Source organism: Hyla sarda, chromosome 4 (genome assembly GCF_029499605.1).
Source record: "Hyla sarda isolate aHylSar1 chromosome 4, aHylSar1.hap1, whole genome shotgun sequence".
Lineage (NCBI taxonomy): Eukaryota > Metazoa > Chordata > Amphibia > Anura > Hylidae > Hyla > Hyla sarda.
The window spans coordinates 203,375,152-203,403,009 of NC_079192.1; the positions used below are offsets into that span (position 1 = coordinate 203,375,152).

Here is a 27,858-nt window from a genome sequence, read left to right on the forward strand (position 1 = left end):
AACAACCTAAAAAATAAAATAGAAAACAACCCCAGAATAAAAAATTTTATGTATACCACCTCATAAAAAATAAAATAAAAAATGATCAGTGTCACATGTACCCCAGAATGGTACCAATGAAAGCGTCAACTTGTCTTCCAAAAATATTTTTGCACCCCAAGGCCCCTGTAATTTTATTTGTTGCCAACAAAATATCCTAAACTAAAAGGATGCCCCGAAATCCACACAGCATGCCTTCATGTCTGAGGCCTGTGTGAGAGACACGTAGTGCACAAAGGCCACATATAGGATATTTCTAAGTATGTCGGAGTTTTATTTTTTTTGTCAACACCTACTGTGTTACAGAAGAAAATGGATTAAAATGAAAAATCTACAAAAAATTTTTAATTACGCCTCCACTTTTGCTTTTATTTCTGTGAAACGCCTAAAGGGTTAATAAACTTCTTTAATGTAATTCTGACTACTTTAAGGGGTGCACTTTATAAAATGGGGTGATTTATGGGGTCACATACAGGCCTCTCAATTCCACTTCAGAACTGAACTGGTCCCTGAAAAATCAGATTTTGCAATTTTCTTGAAAATCTGGAAAATTGCTACTAAACTTATAAACCCTCTAACATTCTAAAAAAGTAAAAGAATGTTTATCAAATAATTGGAACATAAAGTATACATATGGTAGATGTGAAATAATCATTAATTTGGTGTGGCATGGCTAATTTTTCCTTTTTTTATTTTTTACAAAAAATGCTAAATATATTAATCAAAATTTACCACTAATGTAAAGTACAATATGTCACAAAAAAAAAGCAATCTCAGAATCGCTTTCATAAGTAAAAGCGTTCCAAAGTTATTACCAAATAAGTGGATGCATGTCAGATTTTGAAAATTTGCCTTGGTCATTAAAGTCAAAACAGGCTATTGAGTAAAGGGGTTAAAAAATATATAACTTTACAAGCTATGGTTAAAATGTACCTGACACCAAATAAACTGTTCTCAACTACCTCAGGCTATGTTCCCTAACTATTCCTAACACCCCTCCTGCCCTTAAAAACTATTTCAGAGCTTTAAAAAGCTGTGTATCTTACCTTTCTTCTTGCTTGCATAGTGCAATTTCCCAGCAGGAGAATGTGGGCGTTTCCCGGCAGGCATGACATCTCTGAAGCCTGCTGGGGGACCACTTCCGTCCTCACATGGTTGCAGTACTGTGATAAATAGAAAACCTCAGGCTCTGTGCTCTGTGTTTCAGTCTGTGCAGATTTCAGTGAGGCTCTCCTTCAGCTGTCAGTCTGTGCAGCTTTCTGTGAGAATCTGTGGAGCTTTCACTTTCTGTGCAGCTGACAATCAAGCTCAGTGCAGAGAAACACTTCCTGAGTTTGGTCTCCGGCCAGGCTGGGAGGAGACCGAACTCACTGTATTAATTGTGGCAGGGAACAGAACAGAGCCACCTGTTGATAATTTTAAAAGCAAGTGAATGGGAAAGTGTCTGCAAATTACACAAGGAACATTATATTAAAAGTTTTATTTGGTGACAGGTACTCAATAGATTTCTAGAGGTGGGATGTCAATCCAGGGATTTATTCTGATTGATATATTTGGAATTGGGAAGGAATTTTCCCCCTAGTATGGAGCACCTGGCAACTGCCCCATAAGGTTTTGTTTTTCTTTCTACTGAATCAACATAGTAGAGTTATAGGTTGAACTAGATGAACAAGTTGTGTTTTTTCAACCTTATCAACTATGTAACTGTGTAATATGGTAGTGCTACGAGCTACCTAGCTAATATGAAGGGGTTACTACTTCACTATTATGGGAGGACAGGTCTCCCTAAAACTGAGGCTACTTACCTAATGGGCGTTTACTTACTTGCATACTTATCTATCTTATGGGGGCCTTCCTATCTATTAAATTCTGTGTCTAGCTATTTACCAAATAGGACTCTACCTACCTACTATTTAGGGAGTCTACTCAAATGGGGAGGTGTACCTAAATAAAGGAAGACTACAACTATATGGGGGCACTAATACAGTTAGCACTATTACTGTGTGAGGAGCTTAAGGGGACATTATTAATGTATGCTGCACTTTGGTTGTGAAAAATTTGGGAAGATTGCTTGAGAAGTGGGGAGCCTAAGATTTTTGTCTGACCGATTTTGCAGAGACAAATTTTGGCTAAAAGAAGTCATCATTGCGGTCTGTGCCAGATGGAAAAGAAAACTACTCTGATCAGAGAGGACGTCACCTGGGAGCAAATGGATGTATCTATACTGTAATCACAATATATGTATCAAGAGAAAAAGTCCAGTGCTCTTCGGATGATGGATAAAATAACGGCTTTATTAGAATCCTTTTAAAATCAGCATACAGATATGTACCAGTGCATTATAAAAGGATTCTAATACATTCTAATACAGCCTTTATTTTATCTACCATCTGAGGAGCGATGGACTTTTTCTCTTGATGCTACAATTTGCTCCCTTGCACTGTGGATATCCGATCGCCTGGATCTCTTCGCAGTTAGAGGGTGAGCTGGCTTTCCATGTATATACCAAGTAATCACTATGGGGACATTTATCAATGTTTGCTTATGTATTCCTTTTTTTAGTTATTTTATTTCTTACATTTTTTTTGCTTATGTGCGACTTATTTATCAACTGCTTTCAGCCTGTTGATAAATTTCTTTCATGTAAGCAATTTTTCTTTTTTGGCTTTGGTAGTGGCTTTTTCTGCTCCATGTTTGAGCTGAAGTAAATTTAGTAGGTTTTTTCATGTAATGCGACTTTTTTTTGCGACTTTCGCACTTGATAAATCTCTGGCCACTGCAAGTCAAAAATCACTTTTTGCTTTGGTAAGCAAGATTTTTATTTTTTGCTTAGGACACTGAACATGCAAAAAGTTGCAGAAAAAAAGAGTAGTCGCAAGTGCAAGATTTTTGCGACAATTTTAAGCAAAAAAAAAAACCTACTAAATGCTTTGATAAATGTCCCCCTATATGGTCACTCTTAAGGGGGGGGGGAATAATGGTTATATCAGTGCTTATATAGTGGTAACATAAACCCATCCCGGCTAAAAAAAAAAAAAAAAAGAGGCCACAATGTCATATATGTATGCTTCCTTCTTAAAAAAAAAAAAAAAAGATGGGGTTCCATGGAAGGTCTCTCAGTTTATTTGCTGTAGAATTAAAATTATCAGCAACTCACTCACGTTGTTGTAAATAATAGAAAATTTTTGAGATGTCAAATAGTCAACATTAAAACTGTGCAACCTTGATATGTCCATTTAAAGACAAGACTGATGTTGTGCCTAACATGGGTTAATAGTTTGAGGTTTTTTTTGTGTGCAAGTATAGTCATTTCTTATTTCACTCACAAATGCTCTATTTACATGTCCCCGTGTGAATGCCAGTAACCATTTCAGATCTTTGTCATAGGATAATAAATCTCTATAGTACAGCTATGAAAATGGTTTGCATCACTAATCACAATGGCCACCACACATGACAATAGAAATGCTCTCCAGAAATAACAAGATCACCCCTGGAAACATCTCATTTTCTTTATATATATATATAAGGAAAAGCTCCAAAATTTGTCTACCATGTTCATAATAAAAATCATAGTCTAGTTCACAACTAGAATGTGCAGCTATTCTTAATTTCCCATGATTTTTACTATATGTAAGTAAAAAAAAATTACTTAAAGGGGTACTCTGGCCCAATACATCTTATCCCCTATCCAAAAGATAGGGGATAAGATGTCTGATCGCGGGGTCCTGCCGCTGGGGAGCCCCGCAATCTGTAATTCAGCACCCACCTTTGCAAGCTTTCCGCAGCGCTGGAGGCTCCAAGTGTGCAACGTGATGACCACGGGGGCTGGAGTATCGGGACATCACAACTCCGCCCAGTGTGACATCACGCCACGCCCCCTCAATGCAAGTCTATTGGAGGGGACGTGATACATAATGGAAAACAGAACAAGGCATGCAAGTCTTCTAATAGATTCTTCAGTACGTTTTATTTTGCGACATTTTACAATAAAATGCTAAATATTGCAATGTTGCCTTTTGTGTATGCAAAGCTTAAACCTTTTTCCCCACAACTATATCTTTATCTGAACACATACACCCCAGAAACAACTTTTTTTTAGTACTTCCATTGATCCAAATATCTTTCTACTTAAATGCTGTAGCCACATGATCAGATTTCCATTTCTATTCATAAATTTCGCTCCCTATAGATAATGTTCTATCTAACATGGGAGAAGGTGAAATGACAGTGCATGCTGAGGTAATTCGTGTTCATGCCAATACGGTGCTCGGCATTGAATATGCTCTTCAGTAAATTGCTCCTATTCACACACTGGCTGGAACTTGGTGACACTGTTCAGGTTCACAGATATCAATCAGTCGAACTGTTTGGAAAGTGATGGAGTGTTATAAAACATTACAAAAGACCTTGATTTCTGGGCGCGTATAAATGCAGATTATGGCTTTCATGTACAGTGAAGTACTGTTCTGAGCGATGCAGCTCTAAAGGTATTGTGAGGTTTAGAGTCTTGCCAAGAGCCAAACCTGTATTCAGACTACAGCAAATGTATTTCGCCAAGCTGAACCACCTCTCTAAGCAGCATGCTTATGGTTCTCTATAGATCCAAGCAGAATACAATGGTTATTGTCCCCAGGACAGGAGGTCACATATAGAATTGTTTACTTTCATTGTACGGATTATTTTGCAATGTGTTTTCAAAAGTCATTCTGAGCTTTCATTCAGTGTTTTGGAATGTTTTCTATTCTCACTCCTCAAATGTTTTCATGAAAAGGTTAAAAGGAAAACTAGAAAAGTATTAAAGAGGTATTCTGGTGGAAATTAATATTTTTTTCTAATCAACTGGTTCCAGAAACTTAAAACAGATTTGTAAATGACTTCTCTAACAATCCTTTCAGTACTTATCAGCTGCTGAATGCTCCAGAGGAAGCTGAGTTGTTCTTTCCTGTCTGACCACAGTGCTCTCTGCTGACACCTCTGTCCGTGTCAGGAACTGTCCATAGCAGGAGAGGTTTGCTATGGGGATTTGCTCCCCATAGCAGCTGATAAGTACTTGAAGGATTAAAGTTTTTTTAATAGAAGTAATTTACTAATCTGTTCCATTTTCTGGCACCAGTTGATTTGAAAAAAATTGTTTGCCACCGGAGTACCCCTATAAAGAGAGGTTACCCAACTAATGAACAAGTTTACATGTCATCCTATGCTTCCAGCTGGATCTTTCAGTTACCTAAGAAACCAGAATGCTGATCCTTGGCAATGTTGGCATTTTGCTTTAACTCCACCTGATATGCAAAGGAAAATAAAATCATGGGCTACATCGTTCGAAGCATAGATACACAAAATGGAAAAATAGTTCTACTTCTCCAATATTCCATTTACAGTCTGCCTAGTGATGTATAGAGGAGATAAAAGTATGTAAGCCAGAATAGTGGTGCAGTTTGCACTTAAAATAAACCGGTGCTCTTGTTAAAAGACAGATTTTAGACAAAAAAAAAAAAAGGTTGTGCACCATGCATGGCGCGGGATGCAGCTTAGTGAAAAGTTGGTGTGACTTCAGAAATAAGGACCTGTTTTACATGTTGAAAAAAAAGTGCAACTTTTTGAGCGCACAATTTTGTTTTGAAATGTAAGCCACTTTAAAGTAGTCTAAAACTTAGACTAGGCAGTTTTAAAGTTTTGCTAAATTTTTAAACAGCCTGAGCCACTGTTAAAAATCTGGCGTACACTTAGACTGTCTAGTCTAAGTTAAAAATGTCTAAGAATTAGACAGCTTTTATTTATCTCCCTCATTGTGTACAGTTTGGGGCACCAGTGCACAAGACAAAGGGTTAGGGCAGGTTCAAAGGTGGGCAATAGAATGGGTGAACTACAGTACCCAGAAAGATTATTAAAAGTCAGGTTATTTTATTTAGTATAGAAAAAAAAAGATGGCGGAAGGTTGGCCTCTGTATCAGTATGTTATTTACTTTATTGATTTTTAATGTTCTAGCTACTGTGATGCTATGTATTTTAGCCCCTTACACAATCTACAGCACTCTGAAATGAATGGTGATGTAAACATAAAATTAATAATAATAAAAATAATAATAATAATGTATTAATAGATCAAACTATATCAAGTACGTGTCAGGTATGTCTAGGTAAAGACCCAGTGAGACTATAAAATAAGTTGTAATAGTAAATTTATTTAAAGTTATTAAATTGCTAAAGATGAACTGCTGATCCAGGGATTTATTGCCATATTTGGAGTCAGGGAATTTTTACCCTAATATGAGGAAAATTGGTTTCTGACTTGGAGGTTTATTCCTTCTTCTGGATCCAAATGACAGAATAATTTGCTAAATGAAAAGTGACCAGCATGCAGTGTGTAATAAAAAACTGAACAACTAGAAGGATATTAATGACACTTATCAAATTAGGAGCTGATCTGCGATGCCTAAAACGTTGTGTTGTATGGGTTGCCATACAACTTAGCGTACATTCACAAAACGTTTGTGCAATACAGCTGCCAAAACCAGCAGGGGAATTTAAAAACAGTCCGCTGCCGTATCCCCACCACACCCCATTCAATTGAATCTAGTGACTCTGGTTGGCTCATTTTTTAACCATATCAGTTTTATTGCCGGACTAAAGACCATGGCAGATTAAGGTCCATAAATAAGCCGGCCTATCTGACTCTGTTCAGCTCATTCAAATGAATGGGGTGCGGCACGGGTCCGTGCGGTGCGGCGGCCGTATTGATATAAACTTGATGTGAATGTAGCCTTAATAGGAGTATGAATTTTTGAAGAGCATAAAATGCTACAACCTTACTTAAATGAACATGTGGGTCTGGTGGGCAGGGCCTTTCCATGAAAAGGGAAATATATGTCTCTCTACCTTAGTGGGGCTTTCTAAAGCCTGACCCATGTCATTCCTGTAGGTTATAGGTCATTATACATAAATGATGATAGAATACATTTGCCCCTTGTCCAGGGGTTGTGTCAATTTAAAACAATGTGTCACCTCAGAATGTACATATGTTTGCAACCTCTATGGAACCCATGAGAAAGGGGCTTAATTCATACAAATGTTATCTGTCTTTACTGTAGACTTTCTGAAACAACCAGTAGTTATGCCACCATTTTCTGCCAAAAGGATAACCAACTAGCAAGCTGTCCAAGGATGATGTGTTGGGATTCTATGAACCAGAAGAGGGCTTCATTCTGATTCTACTAGAGTTTTGAAAGGGTATTGCTGCACCCAACTAAATGAAGACACTCCCATTGCTATATTACTAAACAACTATAGCAATGGGGGTGATGCATTATGCAGGGTTTCTCTCTATCATGTATAGCCCCCTTAGGCACTGCTTTAGGCATTACACAGAGTATCATTTTTCCCTGGCGTTCCTTTAAATAGGTGCAACAAACATATGACAGATTCAGTGCCAATAAGTCCCTGTTTCTATTTGTTCCTCAGCATGAAGATACTGTATGTTCACAGACACATTATACCAGAAGTAAGTCAAACATTTGCAGGAAGCTATAACAGAGAAGAGCTGTATTTTTTCTCCAGTGCCTTTTGGATGACAGCCATATTTAGAAGAAAATTAAGATGCAAGCACATTTGAATGTAAGCTTGGCACGTTCACAAAGAATTATTGCAGTAAGAGGTTTTTACAAAGTGCTATGATGTTTTGTTACTAAAGGAAATGAAAAAAAAAATGCAATTCTTTTGAGAAAATGCCAACACTCAATGCCACTTAAAGCTACTCCATCTTGGCTTATTAGAAAATAGCTTATGAAATGGTTTTTGCTATGATTTGTATGGGGCAAAAACTAACTGTATAACATGTTAAATAGTGTTGAGCGGCATAGGCCATATTCGAATTCGCGAATATTCCCGAATATATGGATGAATATTCGTCACATATTCGCGAATATTCGCATATTCGTAATATTCCTGCGAAAATCCGCGCATGCGAAAATTAGCATGTATAAAAATTAGCATAAGCGAAAATTCGCATATGCAAATCTTCGCATATGCGAAAAATCACACACCAGTCTCCCACAGTAGTATTAGAGCCTTCTTTACACCACACAATCTGGAAGCAGAGAGGGATGATCACTGTGATGTGTACTGTGAAAGAAAAAAAAAAAAAAAATGAATATTCTTAATTACGAATATATAGCGCTATATTCGCGAATATTCGCGAATATGCGATATTCGCGAATAAAATTCGCATTGCGAATATTCGCGAGCAACACTAAGTTAAACTGTAATAACACCTAATGGAATAGAATGGGGAACTCATCTACATACTACCACTACAATGCTTTTTGGTGGGTAATAGGTGTGTGGTCTTTCATGTACCCAAATGCAGAGGTATTTGGTGACAAAAAGATCAGCTCTGTTCTTTATGTATACAGTGGTCCCTCAAGTTACAATATGAATTGGTTCCAGGGCGACCATTGTATGTTGAAACCATTGTATGTTGAGACCAGAACTCTATGGAAACCTGGTAATTGGTTCTGAAGCCACCAAAATGTCATCCAAAAATAGGAAAAGGTGAGAATTTAAGAAAAAAAAAAAGTAGATAACTAATACAGATAAAGCAAGTCCTTACATATAAAAGTAAGAAAGATCTGCTGGGAGCTGTAAATCACTGTCTATGTCAGTGTTTCCCAACCAGAGTGCCTCCAGCTGTTGCAAAACTACAACTCCCAGCATGCCCGGACAGCCGCTGGCTGTCCGGGCATGCTGGGATTTGTAGTTTTGCAACAGCTGGAGGCACCCTGGTCGGAAAACAATGGTTTATGTAGAGGACAGAAGCTTCTTCAGGGTCCTGTACAGTGTACACTGTCCCAAATGGAGCCGTCCTTACTTGGTGTCCAAAGGAGCAGCTAACCCTGGCACAGGTAAGGAGTAGTACATAACTTGTAGTTCCTCCCTGTACTGTAGGGGGCGCTACCAGACAGCCAGTCAGTGCATACACTTCATTAATAGAGGTGATTTACCAGTAAAATGCCCATTCTGATTGGTCAGTTCCTCCAGTTGTGATTCACAGATCTGGACTGTCTGTACATTGTATGTTGAGTCTGGTTTCAAGTTACAAAGGTCCAGAAAAGAACATTGTATGTTGAAACTATTGTATGTTGAGGCCATTGTAAGTTGAGGGATCACTGTACAGAATGAAAGCAAATCTTTTAAGTAGTCTTAAATAGGTTATCCAACGATCCATAAAAAAAATAATAATAATAATAAAAAAATACTCCCCATTGGCTGGATACTACTTACTTTTGCCTGCTTTCAACAATCTGGGTCATCTTTCCGCTTATTGGGGGAACTTTATCAAAACCTGTGCAGAGGAACAGTGGTGTAGTTGCCCATAGCAACCAATTAGATCACTTCTTTAATTCTTACAGAGACCTGTGAAAAATGAAAGTAGTGACTTGATTGGTTTCTATGGGCAACTGCATCACTCTGCACAGGTTTGGAAAAATATCCCCCATTGTTCCCTGACTAACTAGCCTAGCCTGACTTGCAAGGAGACAAAGCAACAAGCCAGGCCCATGTTTACACAGACAAGACATATGATCTTTGTTTCCCGTAGGGGGAGCCAAGAAAAGAGCAGGGCACAAAGAGTTTTAGAGGATTTATAAGACTTCCTACTGGTGAGTGCCTACCTATATTAGATAGATAGATAGAGAGATAGATAGATAGATAGATAGAGAGAGAGAGAGATAGAGAGAGAGAGAGAGAGAGAGAGAGAGAGAGAGAGAGAGAGAGAGATAGAGAGAGATAGAGAGAGAGAGAGATATATATAGAGAGAGAGAGAGAGAGATAGAGAGAGAGAGAGAGAGAGATAGAGAGAGATAGAGAGAGAGAGAGATAGAGAGAGAGATAGAGAGAGAGAGATAGAGATAGAGAGAGATAGAGAGAGAGAGATAGAGAGAGAGAGAGAGAGAGAGAGAGAGAGAGAGAGAGAGAGAGAGAGAGAGAGAGAGAGAGATAGAGAGAGAGAGATAGAGAGATAGAGAGAGAGAGAGAGAGAGACAACGCACAGCACAGATATTACTTTGGCAAAAAGACATGTTGTGCTATTATGGGGGGAATTTATCAAAGGGGAAATAGTGAGAATTGGCAAAAAATAAAAAATAAATTCTCGACATTTGCACTAAAGCCAACTGTACTCAAAAATGCTTTTTTTTTTTTTGCCAAGCTCACTAAATTGATCCTTGCTAGCAAGCATAAACTGCAGTTTAAATCTCTGCCAGGTCAGGGAGGGATGGGCTTGCTGAATTTATACAGAGGAGTGCACCTCTACTTAAATCCGGCATGCCTTTTGCGCTGGCTGGGGATTTAGTTAGATCGATATGTGAGATGCTGGTCTTTTCAAAACCGGAATACCCTTTTAGCCTACAATCTAGTTACTCCTTTCTATTTACCCCCTATTCTTCATAAGCTGAAGACTGTAGAAGTGATGAGAGTTGGTAAGGGGAAATTAGAAAAAGTTGGGGGAAATTAGAAAAAGTTTGAAATAATGGAGACATCTAGGTGTGTACACAAAATGGTAGAGTATATATAATCAGAAGTATTTGCAAAGTTGCTTATTTTTTATTTAATGTAGATTGCAGCAATAGAGAAAAATGGATAACTGTTTATACCCTTTAAGTTGTGAGCAACTCAGTTGTTCATAAATGATGCAGAACATAAGACTAGTCCTGTGTAAAAGTACCATCATAAATGTAATCTTATAATATAAAAAAAATAAAACAAAGCCATTTACTTTCTGAAATCCTAGATCCATATTTCATACACTGTAGGAGAACAAAATCCCAGCATGATTTGATTGTATTGTGAAACACCAAGGTTGCACACAGCAGAAGAATGCTACCAAAACACCCCGAGAAGTAATATTCAATACTGGCAGCCAGCATGAAGCATTTAAACAGCTGAATGTTCCAATGACATTTACTGCTACAATAAAACATTTCCAAAGGACAAGATTAAAAACAAAATAATATATATATGAATCAATATTGATGGGAATGACACAAGTCTGAGATTTATGCCCCCCTCTTCTAATTGCTGCCGCCACAATACACATGGTCATGCTTTATTGGATGTATCTGGGCTTGTGTAGCCTGAAGCATTTGTCAGATAATCCTATGGATTTAAGAAAGATGAACTCCATTCCCCTCAAATTTCCTCTGTCGACAGCACAAAAAAACCTTTTCATGTCTTTTTTTCCTAATGGGCTGAGTATAGGCAGCGTAATGGATATAACTCAAGTTTTCAAATAGCAACATAAGGCTTTATTAGGATAGACCATGAACAAATATTTCACCTAAAATGTACTGTATACTAATCTGATGGCAATGCACTAAACTAAAAATAGGTGGGAGTTAACTGAGTAACAGGTAAGTAAGGAGATCAGTTACCCATTGGCCCTGATTTATTAAACTGTGTCAGAAAATTTGAAGTGATTTTCCCCACAGCAACCAATCACAGCTCAGCTTTAACTTTACCTCAGCTTGTTTGCTGAGCTGTGATTGGTTGCTGTGGAGAAATATCTCCTTTTTTTTTCTCTCACACAGTTTGATAAATCTGGACCATAGAGTTTACAGCTATGTGATTTTTTGCCCTTCTCCAACATGCTCGCCAAATGGGCAGGGCTTGAGAGAGATTGACGACATGGTTTCACGAGAAGGGGGCATGGTCGCCCCAGTGCACCAAATGTAACACAGTTTACACTCGCTAGCAAGCCTAGCGAGTGTTTCAGGGACAGATCCACTTCAACAGGATGTCCTCCTGATGAAGTGAATCTGTCCACGAAACGATTGTCGAGGGTTCACTCTGGTCCCCATATGGCTAGAGGCACCATGAGCATCCCAGGTAATGTGTATTAATATCGATGTTGTTTGCATTGTGCTTATTGATTTTTTTGCACTTTGCTTTATGAGTTGTTACATGGCTTGCTGTGAGCTTTAGGCCCTTTTCACACTACAAAACTACTCTGTTTTAAAAATCCGTTTGAAATTCTGTCAGAAAAGGTTAAAAAAAATGATGTTATACGTCCGTTACAAAATCTCATTAAAGTCTATGGGATTTTTTTATTATCAGTAAAGATCCGTAATAGTCCGTTATGACTAACGGACGTTAGTTTTTTCAGAACATGTGACGGGACTTGCACAAATTTTTTTTTCAGTTTCAAGTAACGGATATATTAACGTCCGTCATATTTTAACATTGAAGTCTATGGCCGACGGACGTTAGTAAATTAATCCGTAAATGTCCGTTATTGTAACGGACGTTAATTTTACTGAGCATGCTCAGTAAAGCCTTCTCAAGGCTGGTTACATGGTTTTGCTCACGCCCCCTCCCTCTCTCTACTTCCTTGATCCTGCAGGAGGCAGCAGCAGCAGGATCCATACAAATCTGACGTAATCCTACGTAACCCTTCACAATTTCCTCAAATTTTATTACCCCTCACTGAAGGTGAGTACATGTGTGGTTATATTTTTTATTTTATTTTTTCTACTTATTCAGTGTATTTGGGAACATGTGCTTGTAGCTGCGTGCATTTTTGTCCGCAGTTTGTATGGGGTAATTAATGTTTGGTAGTGAAGTTTGCATTATCATTTTAGACCGTGTGGTGCCACTCTGCGCCATTTTTCTGTCAGCCATGTTCTTGCATTTTTGCAGGTCATTTGCATTTTTGCAAGCCGTTTGTGTGTGGTATTGAATGCTTTAGGTAGGGAAGTTTGCATTATGATTTTAGACCGTGTGGTGCCACTCTGCGCCATTTTTCTGTCAGCCATGTTCTTGCATTTTTGCAGGACATTTGCATTTTTGCAAGCCGTTTGTGTGTGGTATTGAATGCTTTAGGTAGGGAAGTTTGCATTATGATTTTGGACCGTGTGGTGCCACTCTACGCCATTTTTCTGTCCACCATGTACTTGCATTTTTGCAGGACATATGCACTTTTGCACGCAGTTTTGATGGGGGCATGAATGATGTTGCTAGGGTAGTGTGCAGATTGATTTTGAACCTTGTGGCGCAACTTTGCCTTTTGTATATATTTGATTTATTCATCCTTTTTTATCTTCCAAAGTGACATTTTTTTCTCCTTTATATTTTTTCTTTATAGAAAAAATGTCAAAGAAATTTCTCAAAGTAAAAAATGTTGAAAAAAAAGATAAGAATTCCTGATGACACCTCAGAAGACGATTCTGAATCTGGGAGCAACACGTCTTCAAGCTCCAGTGTGAGTATTTTTATATTTTTTGAAAAATTATATATCAATTTATTTGCATTTTTAATATTTAATTTAAACATAATTTTTTTTATTTTTTCTATCATCATATTTCAAATCCTAAAAAAGTTTAAACTTCTAGGAGGCCAGCTATGAAAAATTTTATTCCTCAGTCTTTGACTCAAGTGTGAGTATTTACCCATTTGAGTAATCAGCATAAATTACTTTAAGTAATTTTTTTTTCTGGGTTTTACAGCATAAAAAAGTTCCTGAACAGGAGCTTTCTGCCCAGGAATCCAAGGAGGAGAGTGTCCCTCAAGTGTCGTCCCCCTGGACTCCCAGGATAAGCCTTCCAAAGAGCCCGAACCAGTATGTATAGTACCAATTTTTGCATTTTGTTGTACATCTTTTAAAACGTATATTAAATCATTTTTTTTTATATAGCGTCCCGCACCTCAGCCCGCACCCACAAGAGGCAGAGTCCTTAGTATTCGTGGCAGAGGACGTGGTCACGTGAGTATTTTATAGATTGTGATTTCTTGCATAGTCAAATGAATACACTATAGTTTTTGAAAAACTAATCACATAATCTTTATATTTCCAGGGCTGCGCTCGGTCTGGTCGGGCTTATGAAGGGCAGGGCAGGCCCATGTGATCATGGATGACACCTTACTGATCGCAATGATCGAGGCTCGTCCTGCTCATTGGGATAAGTCCGACCAGAATCCCGCCAAGCGTGAGCAATGCCGGGCTCTTTGGATGGAGATATACAGAGCAATCTAACACCTGGGAGGACCTGTCCACACATGAGTGATGGATTGTCTGTAAAGATGTTTTACATTTTTTCATGATTTTATATGTTTTTTTATTGTTTTTATTAATAAACCTATTTCTAGGTGATAGAATCAAAAATCACTGGCACTCCATCAGGGATCGGCACATGAGGGACCTAAGGGAGGAGGAACAGAGGCCCAGTGGATCTGGGGCCTCCCACAAAACACCATATGTCCACTGCACACTCCTCGGATTCCTGCAAAAATGCCATGATATGCGGAAGTATGTCATGTCTTTTTATTCTCCCTTTGTAAATTTAAATATTTTGGAAAAACAAAACTAATAATTTTTTTTAATCTTTCTCTTTCATAACACAATCCAGTGTCAACATGGCTCCATTGCCACCACCAGGACCCCCCTCCAAACCCCTCCATAGCCCATCCCCTGACACTGCTGATCAGGGGCAAGAAGATTCTCCCCTACCAGCTTCCTCATTGTTCCGACCAAATCGCCAGAGGATTGAAGTATCCTTAGGAGATTTGGTCCGGCCGTTGGGGACTGGTAGGAGACAGCAAGGGACCCTGGAAGATCTCATAAAGCTCACAAAGGAGAGCTTTATGAGATTGGATGATAGAGTGGAAGCCTTAAGGGAGGAGTTTTGCTGGTCACGGCAGGCGGGGGCAGGGCCGTCAACTGGTCCCCCTTCGGACGTTCTACTCCATCTCCAGAGCTTGGCTCCCTTTGTGGAGAAATTGCCCTTTGAGAAGCAGTTTCAGTTCCGCAAGGAGTCAACAGACCTTGTGCTTAGACTCTGCTGTCCCACTCCAGACACTCCCTCCCCCCCTCACAACTCCACCAAACCTGCCGACCCCCCCCCCCCTTATCACTCCCCGTATTTACACATATTCCCTACCCCAAGTTCACCAGGTCGTCACCGTTCACCATCCCTTCACCGTTCACCAGCCCGTCACCGTACCACAACCAGCCAACGTTCCCGCTCCCGCCATTGTTCCCCAGCCCGTCACCGCTCCCCAGCACACCACCGCTCCAGCCACCGCTCCCGGTCCCACACCCTGCCCCACTCCCTGGGAACTCCACAGCATTTTGGCCCTACATCCACACCCTCCAATAGTATGGTCCAAATGCTGTCCCAGGGAGAACCCTCTTCATTTTCAACCCCATCCTTCACACCTCTTCCCAATTTTCCTCTGCCACCCAATATTCCCACCCCTGTCACTCCTTTTCAACAATATTCCTTTACCCATCCAAATTCCGTGGAAACGCCCAGAGTCTACCCATAAGGTAGAGTTGACTCCTTGTGGCCCCCGGAGGACCCCAGTTCCCATGACCCTTCCCAAGTCCCTTCCCAGCCCTCTTTCACAGACCTATGATGTGACCTCCCTGTGACCTCCCTACATACTTATGGCAAGCCTGTGGGGATATTGTTGTTTTGGCACTAAAGCCATGTCTTAAAAAAAAGCCATGTTTTAGTTAAATTATTTTTATTTAAAAAAATATATATAAATAAATAAAAAAAAACATAAAAGTATTTCTCTTTTAAAACGATTTATTGACTTTGTCTATTTTTTTTACACAAATCAAGGTTTTGCTTTCAGGATATTAAAGGCCTTCTACCACCCAGTGTTTCATTCACAATGTTGTGGTAGAAGGTGCAACTCTACTATCTTGAAATCAAAATGCGGATAAGCACAATGCTAGCATGATGTTTGAGGATGTACATTCCATGCCCCAGTGTAGACGTGACACTGGGCCGTAGAATGTACCCCCTCCAACATCAATGTGTACAAACACAACATGATATAAGCACATTGCTAGCATGATGTTGGAGGATGTACATTCTATGCTCCAGTATAGACTTGACACTGGGCCATAGAATGTAAACCTTCCAACATCATGCAATCAATTTGTACAAACACAGCAGGATATAAGCACATTGCTAGCATGATGTTGGAGGGTGTACATTCTATGCCCCAGTGTAGACATGACACTGGGCCATAGAATGTACACTCCAACATCATGCAATCAATGTGTACAAACACAACATGATATAAGCACATTGCTAGCATGATGTTGGAGGGTGTACATTCTATGCCCCAGTGTAGATGTGACACTGGGCCATAGAATGTACACTCCAACATCATGCAATCAATGTGTACAAACACAACATGATATAAGCACATTGCTAGCATGATGTTTGAGGGTGAACATTCTATGCCCCAGTGGAGACGTGACACTGGGCTGTAGAATGTACACCCTCCAACATCATGCAAGCAATCAAACATACAATGATATAAACATAAGCTAAAGATCTTTATTGCAAAACAAAATATAAAGAATTCCAACAAAGTTCACAACATTTGATCCTGCCAAGACACCATGTCAGCTTCGGTCAGGAAATACTGTGAAAAATAGTCTCTGAGATGCATGATGGCCTGGGTAGATCTTCTGGATGTCTGCTGTAGTCCAGGCAGAGCTGATTCAACTTCTTCTGCATCACTGGGGGAAGGCTCCTTGGTTAGGATGAATTTGTGTAGAACAGCAGCTGCCTTAACAACCTGATCAACCACGTCTGGGTGCAATTGGATTGGCCGTGTGAATATTCGCCATTTGCCAACAAAAATTCCAAAGGCACGTGACTGTCTTGCACGTGACAGTCTGTAATTAAAGATCCGCTTGCGTTGGTCTAGTACTCGATGAGTAGGGCTTCAGCAAGTTGCCACACATCTGGAAAGCCTCATCCCCAATAAAAACAAAAGGCATTGGAGGTCCATCGGTCCCAGGAAAGGCCCTTGGTTCAGGAAGTCCCATCTCACCAGAGTAGATCCTCCTCCCATGTTCTTGAACACACGTGAGTCTTCGGTTCTTCCATATGACCCGATGTCCACTGCGATGAATCTGTACTGTGCATCCGCAATGGCCATAAGTATGATGGAGAAGAACTTCTTGTAGTTGAAGTACTCTGACCCCGTGTGCGCTGGCTTCTGGATCCTGATGTGCTTCCCATCGATTGCACCTACACAGTTTGGAAACTGTTACTTTGTGGAACTTCTCTGCAATTTGAAGCCAAAGTTCTGGAGAAGGCTGTGGGAGAAATTCTTCTAGAAGGCAATCCCACAGGGCATTGCAGGTGGTCCGAACAATCCCAGAGATGGTGGAAATTCCCAGGCGAAACTGGAAGGGGAGCGACGAAAAACTCTCAACGGATGCCAGGAACCTTAAAAAAATAAAAATAAAAAGGGGGGTTTAGTATTTTGTAGAACACAATGCAAGAAAAAAAGCAAAAAAATAAATACATACCTGAGGGTTATGATTAGGCTTTCCTCTGGTGAGATGCCCCTTCTCAGGTGGGTGTCTTGCCGACGTATCCGTTCACTGATGCGTGCTAGAAGGTCATCGAATGTTGATACAGACATCCGTACGTAGCTTGCAAACTTCTTGGGGTGCTGCCGCAGCTCCACATACAAAGTGCTGTGAACCCCGTGGGTCATCTGTGCCAGTGATGGGATGGATCCAATATCTTCGGCTGCGTTGTCGGCATCTTTCAGCATCTCGTATTCTTCTTCTCATTCTTTGGACACGCCACAGCAGAACAGCGTAACTGTAGGAAAGGTAGGTGGGAAACATGGTGAAATAAAAATTTTTTTTTTTTTTTTTAATCTAAGAGCCGAGGAACGTGCTCTCGAATCACCCAGAGTGCAAGAAAAAGTGAAACCGTGTTACACTAAAAAAACGTGCACAGAGGATGCAGTCTATCGCAAGCCCTTCTCCAATAGGAGAGAGGCCCCCCAACAAACCTTACCCTTCGCCTCTGGACCAAAAGGTACCTGCAAGGTTCCAGGTTCGATGTCCCTTTTCGCCGAAGCTACTAAGGGACCACAAATGCTCCCGGCATCCCCCTTGGCGTTAGCCAAGGTATCTGCCCGCAGAGCCGATAACGGTTGGTACCCTGCCAAAGCAGGATTACCCAGGGTGTTTGCAGGGAGGTGCGGAACCTAATGGCCACACACACCTCCCCTAGACCGCCAGGAGGGACACCCAGAAGGACTACCGCATCCTGACAAATCCTGTGGACACACAACACGCAAAAAGAGACACAGTGAGACAAAAAATAATAAATAAGTGAATGTGTGCAGATATAATGCCCGGACATCTGGCCGGATCTATAAAAATGTCTCTGATCCTAGCCAGAAGGCCAGGAATCAAGAGGTGAGTGCCACAAGGTGAAGAGATTATGGTGCCCGTGCTTCAATTCAGTGAGCCAGTACACCCAGTGAGTTTTGGCACCTCGGGGTCACCATTCCCCGAGGCACAAAAGTACCTCGGCTCTAGATCCTCTCAGCCTCATGGCGAGACCCGGAGGAAGCAGGTCATATCGGGGCAGCCGTTGGGCTGATTCATCAGAACCAGCCCCAGAACGCCCCGGTAAACCTGCTCCCTACCATGCAGCACCCATCCCCACCAGTCCCACACTGGCGTCACCTGCCAATAGCATGAAACTGATAAGAACAGATACTACACTCGATCTTAGCCAAAAGACCGAGAAGCGATGGTGAAATTAAAATATGGTCTAGTCTGTACTCACCTCAGTGCTGAAATTCAGACTGCTAGAAGATCATTGAAGACCCTTTTTATACCCTACACTTTGAATAGGAGTCGGAGCTTCTATTGTGTCAAGGTGTGAACAGGTAGGAGAGTTCAGGAAAGGGTGAAAGGTTTTTACTAACGGACGTTAGAAAGACATGCTATAACGGATCTTTACGGATAAACATTTATCCGTTACAATAACAGAAGAATGGTAAAATATTCATCCATATGTATCCGTTAATTCATCCGTTCATAAACGTCCGTAAATAGCTTTAAAAATAGCACCAACGGATATTTAACCCCTTAAGGATGCAGGGTTTTTCCGTTTTTGCATTTTCATTTTTTCCTCATCACCTTCTAAAAATCATAACACTTTCAATTTTGCACATAAAATTCCATATGATGGCTTATTTCTTGCGCCACCAATTCTACTTTGCAGTGGCATTAGTCATTTCACCCAAAAATCCACGGCAAAACGGAAAAAAAATTCATTGTGAGAAAAAATGTCATTTTGTAACTTTCGGGGGTTTCCGTTTCTACGCAGTTAATTTTTCGGTAAAAATAACACCTTATCTTTATTCTGTAGGTCCATATGGTTAAAATGATACCCTACTTATATAGGTTGGATATTGTCGTACTTCGAAAAAAATCATAACTACATGCAGGAAAATTTATATGTTAAAAATTCTCATCTTCTAACCCCTATAACTTTTTTCTATTTTTCTGCGTACGGGCCGGTATGAGGGCTAATTTTTTGTGCAGTGTTCTGAAGTTTTTATCGGTACCATTTTTGTATTGATTGGATTTTTGATCACTTCTTATTAATTTTTTCATAATATAAAAAGTGACCAAAAATACACTATTTTGGACTGTGGAATTTCTTTGCGCGCACGCCATTGACAGTGCGATTTAATTAACGATATATTTTTATAGTTCGGACATTTCCGCACGCGGCGATACTACATATGTTTATTTTTACTTACACTTTTTTTTTTATGGGAAAAGGTTCAAGATTCAAACTTTTATTAGGGAAGGGGTTAAATGACCTTTGTTATCTTTTTTTTTCACTTTTTTTTGCAGTGTTATAGCTCCCATAGGGATCTATACACTGATCTCCTATGCTGATCCCTGCAAAGCCATAGCTTTGCACGGATCAGTGACATAGGGGCTTGATTGCTCAAGCCTGTAGCTCAGGCTTGGAGCAATCAATCGACGATCAGATGCCGCAGAGTCAGGTAAGGAGACCTCCGCCTGTGTCCCAGCTGATCGGAACATCGCGACTGAGCTGCCGAGAAGCGTTTACTTTAGTTTTCAGATGTTGTGGTCAACTTTGATCGCCGCGTCTGAAGGGTTAACAGCGCGCGGCACAACGATCGATGATTAGCAGCCGAGACCGACCCGATGTGATGCGGGGTCACGGCATGATCCTGTTTTAAACACTGGGACCGGGCGTACAGGTACGCCCTACATCCTTAAGGAGTTAAAAACGGAAAAACAATCAATAGTGTGAAAGAAGCCTTATAATTACGATCTATAGACTGCCTTGTGGGTGCACCAGTGGAATTGGGGTACATGTAATTTTAGGGTTTCTGGGGTATCTTTGTCCTTGTCTGTAATGTAATTTGTGTAATAAAGATTGATTTTGTATTCTATATTGACCCAATACGGCCACTACACAATGTACTGAGAAAAAACTATAGTGACCTATGGGGGCATCACTGAGGATTTTGACTCATGTAGGTGCTTTTCAGAAAACCCTTTATATCTGAACTCCTTCCCACAGAACAATACCTTTGCGCATTCTGCTGTATATATGGCATTCATTAAATATGTGCTCCCGCAGCGCTGATCGGGTTCATTAGCTAAAATCCCGGGGTGTCTGGCGGGAGACCACTCCCGCCTGACACCCCGGGACCCCAGTTGATTAACCCGATCAGTGATTGAGTGGGTGTGCATGTGCGGCGGAATCGGCGGGATTGGGAGTTGTGCAGCGGGTGTCTGGAGGTCTGGTGGCGATGAGGAGGCTGGTGAGTACTCTCCCCCTTACAATTTGCTAAACTGCAACTCCTAGCATGCCCAGACAGTCTGGGCATGCTGGGAGTTGTAGTTTTGCAACATCTGGAGGACCACTGTGTAGTGGTCTCTAAACTATGGCAATCCCTGTGTTGGAAAACTACTACTCCCAGCATGTCCAGACAGCCAATGCCTGTCTAAGCATGCTGGGAGTTGTATTTTTGCAACATCTGGAGGACCGCAGTTTGAAGACCACTGTGTAGTGGTCTCTAAACTGTGGCCATCCCTTTGTTGGAAAACTACAACTCACAGCATGCCCAGACAGCTAAAGGCTGTCTGGGCATGCTGGCAGTTATAGTTTTGCAACATCTGAAGGGCCACACCTTGGCAACCACTGGTCTGCAGCCTGCCCCTAGCTTTTTATGGGGTGCAGGCACTTTTTTGGGAGGTCCGTGCCACCAGCGACCATTCTGTGCTGTGCACCCAGACCGTACCCCATGTGCAGACCGCACTGATTGCTGATCAGTGAATTATTACTTTTTTGGGGTACAGTCAGAACAGTCGCTGGTAGCACGGACCAGAAACACCTAAAAAAAAAAAAAGCTTGAAGAAGAAAAACCTGTACCCAAAAAAAGTGCTGATCAGTAATAATTCACTGATTAGCAATCAGCGCATTCCAGTCGCTGGTGGCACGGACCGCATACGCTCCCCATAAAGTGCAATAAAAATAAATAACCTGCAGCTCAAAAAAAGCCTACAGTAAATGTAAAAATCCCTACACCAACACTACACACTGAAATAAAGTGAAAACACTACACTAACAACCCCCTCCTCCCCCTATGAAAAGCCTTTTCGGTGGGGGAGGCATACGCCATGTGCTTCCCTTCGACACCAAGACCACCAATTTGGGAGAGGAGAAAGACCCCACATTTCTTTCTCCTCCCCCATCATCATCCAGTAAAGATGAGCCCCCCCAGAAGGCGCTGCAGGGCAATAACAGTAGAGGTCCCCCATACTAGTGACTCTGTCCCCTATACAATTCCCCCTGTCCCTCCGTTTCCCCCCCCCCTCCCCATATAGGTGACCCTGTCTGGACCCCAGTCCCGGTGGGGTCACCTATATGAGCCACTGATATCTAGGTTTGTTGGCCGCTTAGGAAGCCAAATCGACCCCACAGTCCTCAATGAAATGGACTTTGTCAATTGATGGTGGCTCAAACAAACTTTTGCAGCCCAGCACCCCAATGCCTTCTTGTGCACACGGCAGAATTCCTGCTTCAGATGTCTCTGCAGCAGAAATACCAAATTCGGACTCCGCAGTAAGCATAGACATGTCTGTTCTTCCTGTGGAGTCCAAACAGAAGTGCATTGCCATCTATGAGACTGTGTACTTCCCAGTATTCATAGCACCAACATGTTCTGCCAACAGTTGTCTTCAACAGTTGCAAAACTACAACTCCCAGCATGCCCAGACAGACTTTGACATGTGGTGGGGGAGGGGGGCATTCACTGTTCTGACACAATAGGGGCTTTTTAAACGCACATGGCCCTAGACTTGAATTCCAGCCAAATTCTCTCTCCAAAAGCCCAATGGTGCTCCTTCTCTTATGCGCCCTGTTGTATGCCCATAAAGCACTTTACAGCCACATATGGGGTATTTTCATACTCAGGAGAAATGGAGTTAAAAATTTGGGGGGCTTTTTATCCTATTACCCCTTGCGAAAATGAAAAATTTGGTGGAACACCAGCAGTGGGGTGTTAAGGTTCACTGTGCCCCTTGTTACTTTCCTTGAGGAGTGCAGTTTGCCAAATAGTATGCCATGTGTTTTTTTTTTTTTTTTTTTTTTTTGCTGTTCTGCCACCATGGGGGCTTCTTAAATGCAACATACCCCCTAAAAACAATTTCAGCAAAATTCTCTCTCCAAAAGCCAAATTTTGCTCCATGTATTCTGAGCATTGTAGTGCACTGGTAGAGCACTTTATGTCCCCATGAGGTATTTGCATACTCAGAAGAGATGGGGTTATAAATTTTGGGGGGCTTTTTTTCTTATTACCCCTTGTGAAAATGAAAAATTTGTGGTAACACCAGCATTTTAGCGAAAAAAAATCTAATTTTTCATTTTCACGTCCAACTTCAACAAAAATTTATACAAACACCTGTGGGGCATCAAGGCTCACTGTACCCCTTTTTTGCTATAAATTTTTTTGCTATTCTGGCACCATGGGGGCTTACTAAATGCCCCCCCAAAAAAAACAAAAAAAAACATTTCAGCAAAATTCTCTCTCGAAAATCCCAAAGTTGCTCATATGAGGTATTTCCATACTCGAGAGAAATTGGGTTACAAATTTTGGGGGGCTTAATCTCCTTATACCACTTTTAAAATTGAAAAAAATGGGGCTACAAGAACATGTTACTGCTAAAACATTTTGATTTTCAGTTTTCTCTTCCACTTTGCTGCTCAAATCCACTTTAAACTGAACTGGCCGCTAAAATATTAAAATTTAGAATTTTTCGAGAAAATTTGGAAAATTGTATGTCTTCAAAAATTAACAATATGTCAACTTTATGATTATGAATTTTCAAAATTTTAATTAAATCTGAGTTTTTCACAAAGAAATTATGCAAGTATAGATGAAAATTTTGCACTATATTAAAGTACAATATGTCAGGAAAAACTATCTCTGAATCAAATTCTTTAAGTAAAAGCATCCCAGGGTTATTAATACATAAAGTGAAGGTGGTCAGATTTGCCCCTTACGGGGTTAAGCAATGATAAAGACAAGCTGAAAAGAGGTGGGGAAAAGCATTGACAAAACCTAAATATAAGCGCAGACAACAGTCCAACACTACTTTAGAGAAGCCTTAAGCCGAATATTACATTCTGTAGTGTAGATGCATTTTGGAGATGTTATTTTTAAGCTCTTAAATTACCTTTCTGAATAATGAGTGAAGGAAACTGCCAGATCTGTAAAGGTATAAGGTGTCGGATGAGTGACTTTAATAGAGAGTTGCCGGAGGTTAGGGTGCCTGATTTCCCAAGTGGGATCCAGTCCCAGGTGTTAGATAGAACAGTTATTATTTAACTACCAAAAAGTAATCTAAAGGGCAAGGGCTTATTCCAGTGCAAAGATTTTACAGTAATAATATCTTCAAAGTGCTTACAGCTATTAATATGGTCCTCCTGAGCTGTTAAACTGCTTCCTTTGTTGAAGTCTAACATATTGTAGCATTTTCAGAATTATTTATAGGATGATTCAAAAAGAATGGTGCAAAATTAAAATCCTGTTAGTAAAGTACCATCATTGATAAATGGCCAGTGACAGAAAATCAAAGCTAAACTGGCTTATTTGACATAAGATGGCAACCTAAAAGCAAGAAAATCTTTTTGCTTTTTGGAATTTTCAAGAACAGGTCCGTTGTGGACAGTAGATGGAATGCGAATACACTTGCAACATATTCAGGGTGCAGTCCCTTTAGTATTTCTCAAGTCAAAAGCTCACAAAGTCTATTACACGGCTTTTACCTTATGGAGAATTACTTTAACTTAAAACACAGCGCACAGTTCAACTTGTTTGTAACTTTTTTGCTATTTGCACCACTTATTTCTTGACATGTTTTGCAACTTTTTCTCAACCAGCAAAAGGAGAGTATTTATAGATGCTGATCCCACATAGTTCTCTTACTGATCCAGTTACCCATAGTCCCATAATTCTCCACACTCTTCAGCCATCTGCTAGGCTCTGTCCAGGCAGTAGGATTAACAGTCCTAGTACTATGCTGTAATGAGGCTATACGAAGATCCAGAACAATACACAGCCACTTAGAGGTAAAGCTAGGCTTTTCTGCAACGGAGACAAAAATTCAGTTTTTCACTTCTAGCTCCACAGTATCCACCTTTAAGTCTGATGCAAGGCACCTTGCAAACGAACACCTCCTTGGCATTGAGGAACACCATTTCTTGCATTTTCAACTAACACATGAATGGTGACCCCACTCCTTCACTACGTTCTGAGGAGTGCCCAGACTTTATTGGGTACATGGGTACATTATAGCATACTACACAACATAACATTGAATGTATGGGTAGATATTGAGAATGACAAATCTCAAACTATGGTAACTTCAAAAATCAAGTAGAAGCAGCTAAAGGATACCTTTAGCTAAAATAACTTTCAGCTTTTAAAGCCAAAATTATTTGGAAATATGGTTTTAAATGGGTTAAATATTGGAAATGTAAATTCCATTTAGATCCAAAAGCCCCAAAGCTGAACATCTCCTAGATATCAGATATTCTGGAGGAAAGGCAGTTGAGCAGTCATCTGTGGACATGGGTAATCATAGCAAAACTGCATGAAACAGAGCGTGCTCTATATTCAAGGCAGTGTGAAGCAGAAAGAGGCTAACTGCGAGATTGAAGAATTGAAAAGCAAGAAGCACATGACAAACAGAGAAAACTCATTTATGCAGGCAATACACCATGTGCATACAATGTGCTGCAAATCTTTCCATTAGTATTGGGAACATGGAATAACACATTATGTAAGCTGAACTATTCCTCAGTTTTCCATGAAGTGGTCAGTTTTATTTATAGCCTCTTCATTGGAATGTTACTTTAATATGAACCATATTAAAATGAAAAGGATGTCACATTATTTCTAATGTTGGTTATAAATAGAGATGAGCAAACTTTTAAAGAATTCGATTCGGCCGGTTCACCGAATTTTTCCGCAAAAATTCAGTTTGATCCAAATTTATTTGCAGCGAATCTATATTAAAAATGGCTATTTCTGGACTACAGAGACCCTCAATAGGGGTGTAGAACACTTTGCTTTGTTCTAACATGCATATGGAGTTTGCTGGGGTAGTGAAATAATACTGTTATTCAGTATGACATGCAGATTACAGGCATCGCTATTAGAATCACTGCCGCAGAATGGCAGAATCACAGAGCCTGGAGATGGCATCAGTGTGAGGAGACCATATAGAGGCTGAATGACACAGCGTGGAGGTGTTGGCAGCATGAGGAAACCATAAAGTGGCTGAATAACACAGCGTGGAGGTGTTGGCAGCATGAGGACACCATATAGTGGCTGAATGACACAGCATGGGGGTGTTGGCAGCATGAGGAGATCATGAATGACACAGTGTGGAGGTGTTGGCAGCATGAGACCATATAGTGGCTAAATGACACAGCTTGGAAGTGTTGGCAGCATGAGGAGACCATATAGTGGCTAAATGACACAGCTTGGAAGTGTTGGCAGCATGAGGAGACCATATAGTGGCTGAATGACACGGCTTGGATGTGGCTAAGGCATGTGGAGACCATATAGTGGCTGTATCACACATCCTGGAGGTGTTGGCAGCATGAGGAGACCCTATAGTGGCTGAATGACACAGCAAGGAGTTGTTGGCAGCATGAGGAGACCATTTAGTGGCTGAATGACACAGCCTGGAGTTGGCTGAAGGATGTGGAGACCATATAGTGGCTGAATGGCACAGCTTGGAGTTTTTGGCAGCATGAATACACCATATGGTGGCTGAATGGCACAGCCTGGAGGAGGCTGAAGCATGGAGAGACCATAAAATGGCTGAATGGCACAGCCTGGAGGTGGCTGAAGCATGAGGAGACCATATACTGGCTGAATGGCACAGCCTGGAGTTGACTGAAGCATGAGGAGACCATATTGTGGCTGAATGGCACAGCCTGGAGTTTGCTGAAGTATGAAATGACCATATAGTGTCTGAATGGTCAAATATAACAAGGAGTCATATGTCACATGGCAGCACAAAGACAGAACCTGGAGGTGGCATCAGCATGAGGAGACCATATAGTGGCTGAATGACACAGCATGGAGTTGTTGGCAGCATGAGGAGACCATATACTGGCTAAATGACACAGCGTGGAGGTGTTGGCAGCATGAGGAGACCATATAGTGGCTAAATGACACAGCGTAGAGGTGTTGGCAGCATGAGGAGACCTTATAGTGCCTGAATGACACAGCCTGGAGTTGGCTGAAGCATGAGGAGACCATATAGTGGCTGAATGGCACAACCTGGAGTTTGTGGCAGGTTAAACAGACCACACAGTGGCTGAATGGCACAGCCTGGAGGAGGCTGAAGCATTAGGAGACCATATAGTGGCTGAATGGCACAGCCTAGAGGTGGCTGAAGCATGAGGAGACCATATTGTGGCTGAATGGCACAGCCTGGAGGTGGCTGAAGCATGAGGAGACCATATTGTGGCTGAATGGCACAGCCTGGAGGTGGCTGAAGCATGAGGAGACCATATAGTGGCTGAATGGAACAGCTTGGAGATTGCTGAAGCATAAGGAGACCATATAGTGGCTGAATGGCACAGCCTGGAGGAGGCTGAAGCATGAGGAGACCATATAGTGGCTGAATGGCACAGCCTGGAGTTTGTGGTAGGATAAACAGACCATATAGTGGCTGAAGCATGAGACAACCATATTGTGGCAGAATGGCACAGCCTGGATTTGGCTGAAGCACGAGGAGACCATATAGTGGCTGAATGGCAGAGACTGGAACTGGCTGAAGTATGAAAAGACCATATAGTGTCTGAATGGTACAGCCTGGGGTGGGCTGAAGCATGAGAACAGACCATGTAGTGGCTGAATGATACATTTTGGAGGTGGCAGCAGCATCAGGAGTCCTGAAAGTGACCCGGTGACAGAGTGGTGCAGCGAGTGTCAATACCAGTACCCAGTGACGAAGGTGGACGAAAAAAGGTCTGATGCAGAAGAATGTTTGTAACTGGGGAGCAGCGCCTTAAATCTGTTTGGCACTATCCCTATTTGTGAAGTGTTGGTGTGGCACCATGGTCAATCTACTCTGATGCATCAGGCACTGGTGGTTGGAAATACTGGCTGATCCATGCCTGATTCATCTTCACAAAGGTCAGTCTCTCCACATTTTTTGTGGACAGACGAGTTCTCCTTAGGGGGAATATGGCCTCCGCCACATTAACACCCGCTCTGATGGCCCACTACTAGCCGGAAAGGACAGCTTTTCCAGGGCAAACTCTGCTAGTTGCGGCCACAAATCAGTTTGGCTGCCCAGAAGTTCAGTGGATCTTCAAGGTGTGTTGGCATGGGCATGTCAAGGTATGCCACCACCTGCTGGTTCAAGTCCTGCTCCAGGTGTACCTGCTGCTAATGAGTTGCTTCACT

The 27,858-nt window shown here is 41.2% G+C and overlaps 1 protein-coding gene, 1 long non-coding RNA gene and 1 other non-coding gene across 7 annotated transcripts in view; 1 reads left to right on the forward strand and 2 right to left on the reverse strand.

The window, feature by feature from the left end:
* LOC130366966 (uncharacterized) overlaps positions 1-9,426 on the reverse strand; it is a 77,928-nt gene extending 68,502 nt beyond the window's left edge. Inside the window, exon 1 of one of the 2 annotated variants that reach the window (XR_008892018.1) lies at positions 9,319-9,426. This is a non-coding gene — a long non-coding RNA (uncharacterized LOC130366966). The remainder of the gene's footprint in view (positions 1-9,318) is intronic. The other variant, XR_008892015.1, reaches the window with a different exon arrangement.
* LOC130366965 (uncharacterized) lies at positions 7,552-15,566 on the forward strand. 4 transcript variants are annotated; one of them, XM_056569352.1, is made up of 7 exons: positions 9,458-9,512; positions 9,635-9,695; positions 12,434-12,522; positions 13,175-13,291; positions 13,536-13,648; positions 13,724-13,792; positions 13,884-15,566. In XM_056569352.1, exon 7 carries the CDS (start codon positions 14,443-14,445, stop codon positions 15,352-15,354), a length of 912 nt encoding a protein of 303 aa, XP_056425327.1. In that variant the 5' UTR covers positions 9,458-9,512; positions 9,635-9,695; positions 12,434-12,522; positions 13,175-13,291; positions 13,536-13,648; positions 13,724-13,792; positions 13,884-14,442; the 3' UTR covers positions 15,355-15,566. The 4 variants fall into 3 exon arrangements, with proteins under 4 accessions (XP_056425328.1, XP_056425327.1, XP_056425326.1 ...); XM_056569351.1 differs by lacking the exon at positions 9,458-9,512 and having other exon boundaries at positions 9,557-9,695; XM_056569353.1 differs by lacking the exons at positions 9,458-9,512; positions 9,635-9,695 and adding an exon at positions 7,552-7,653.
* A 2,869-nt stretch (positions 15,567-18,435) lies between these two features.
* Positions 18,436-18,622, reverse strand: LOC130267898 (U2 spliceosomal RNA). The gene has a single exon (XR_008843328.1). It is a non-coding gene; the product is annotated as a U2 spliceosomal RNA (small nuclear RNA).
* Between the last annotated feature and the right edge of the window lie 9,236 nt (positions 18,623-27,858).

Bases quoted from the DNA above. Each gene is read 5' to 3' on its own strand.
- LOC130366965 (XM_056569353.1), top strand. From the start codon at position 14,443: ATGGCTCCATTGCCACCACCAGGACCCCCCTCCAAACCCCTCCATAGC.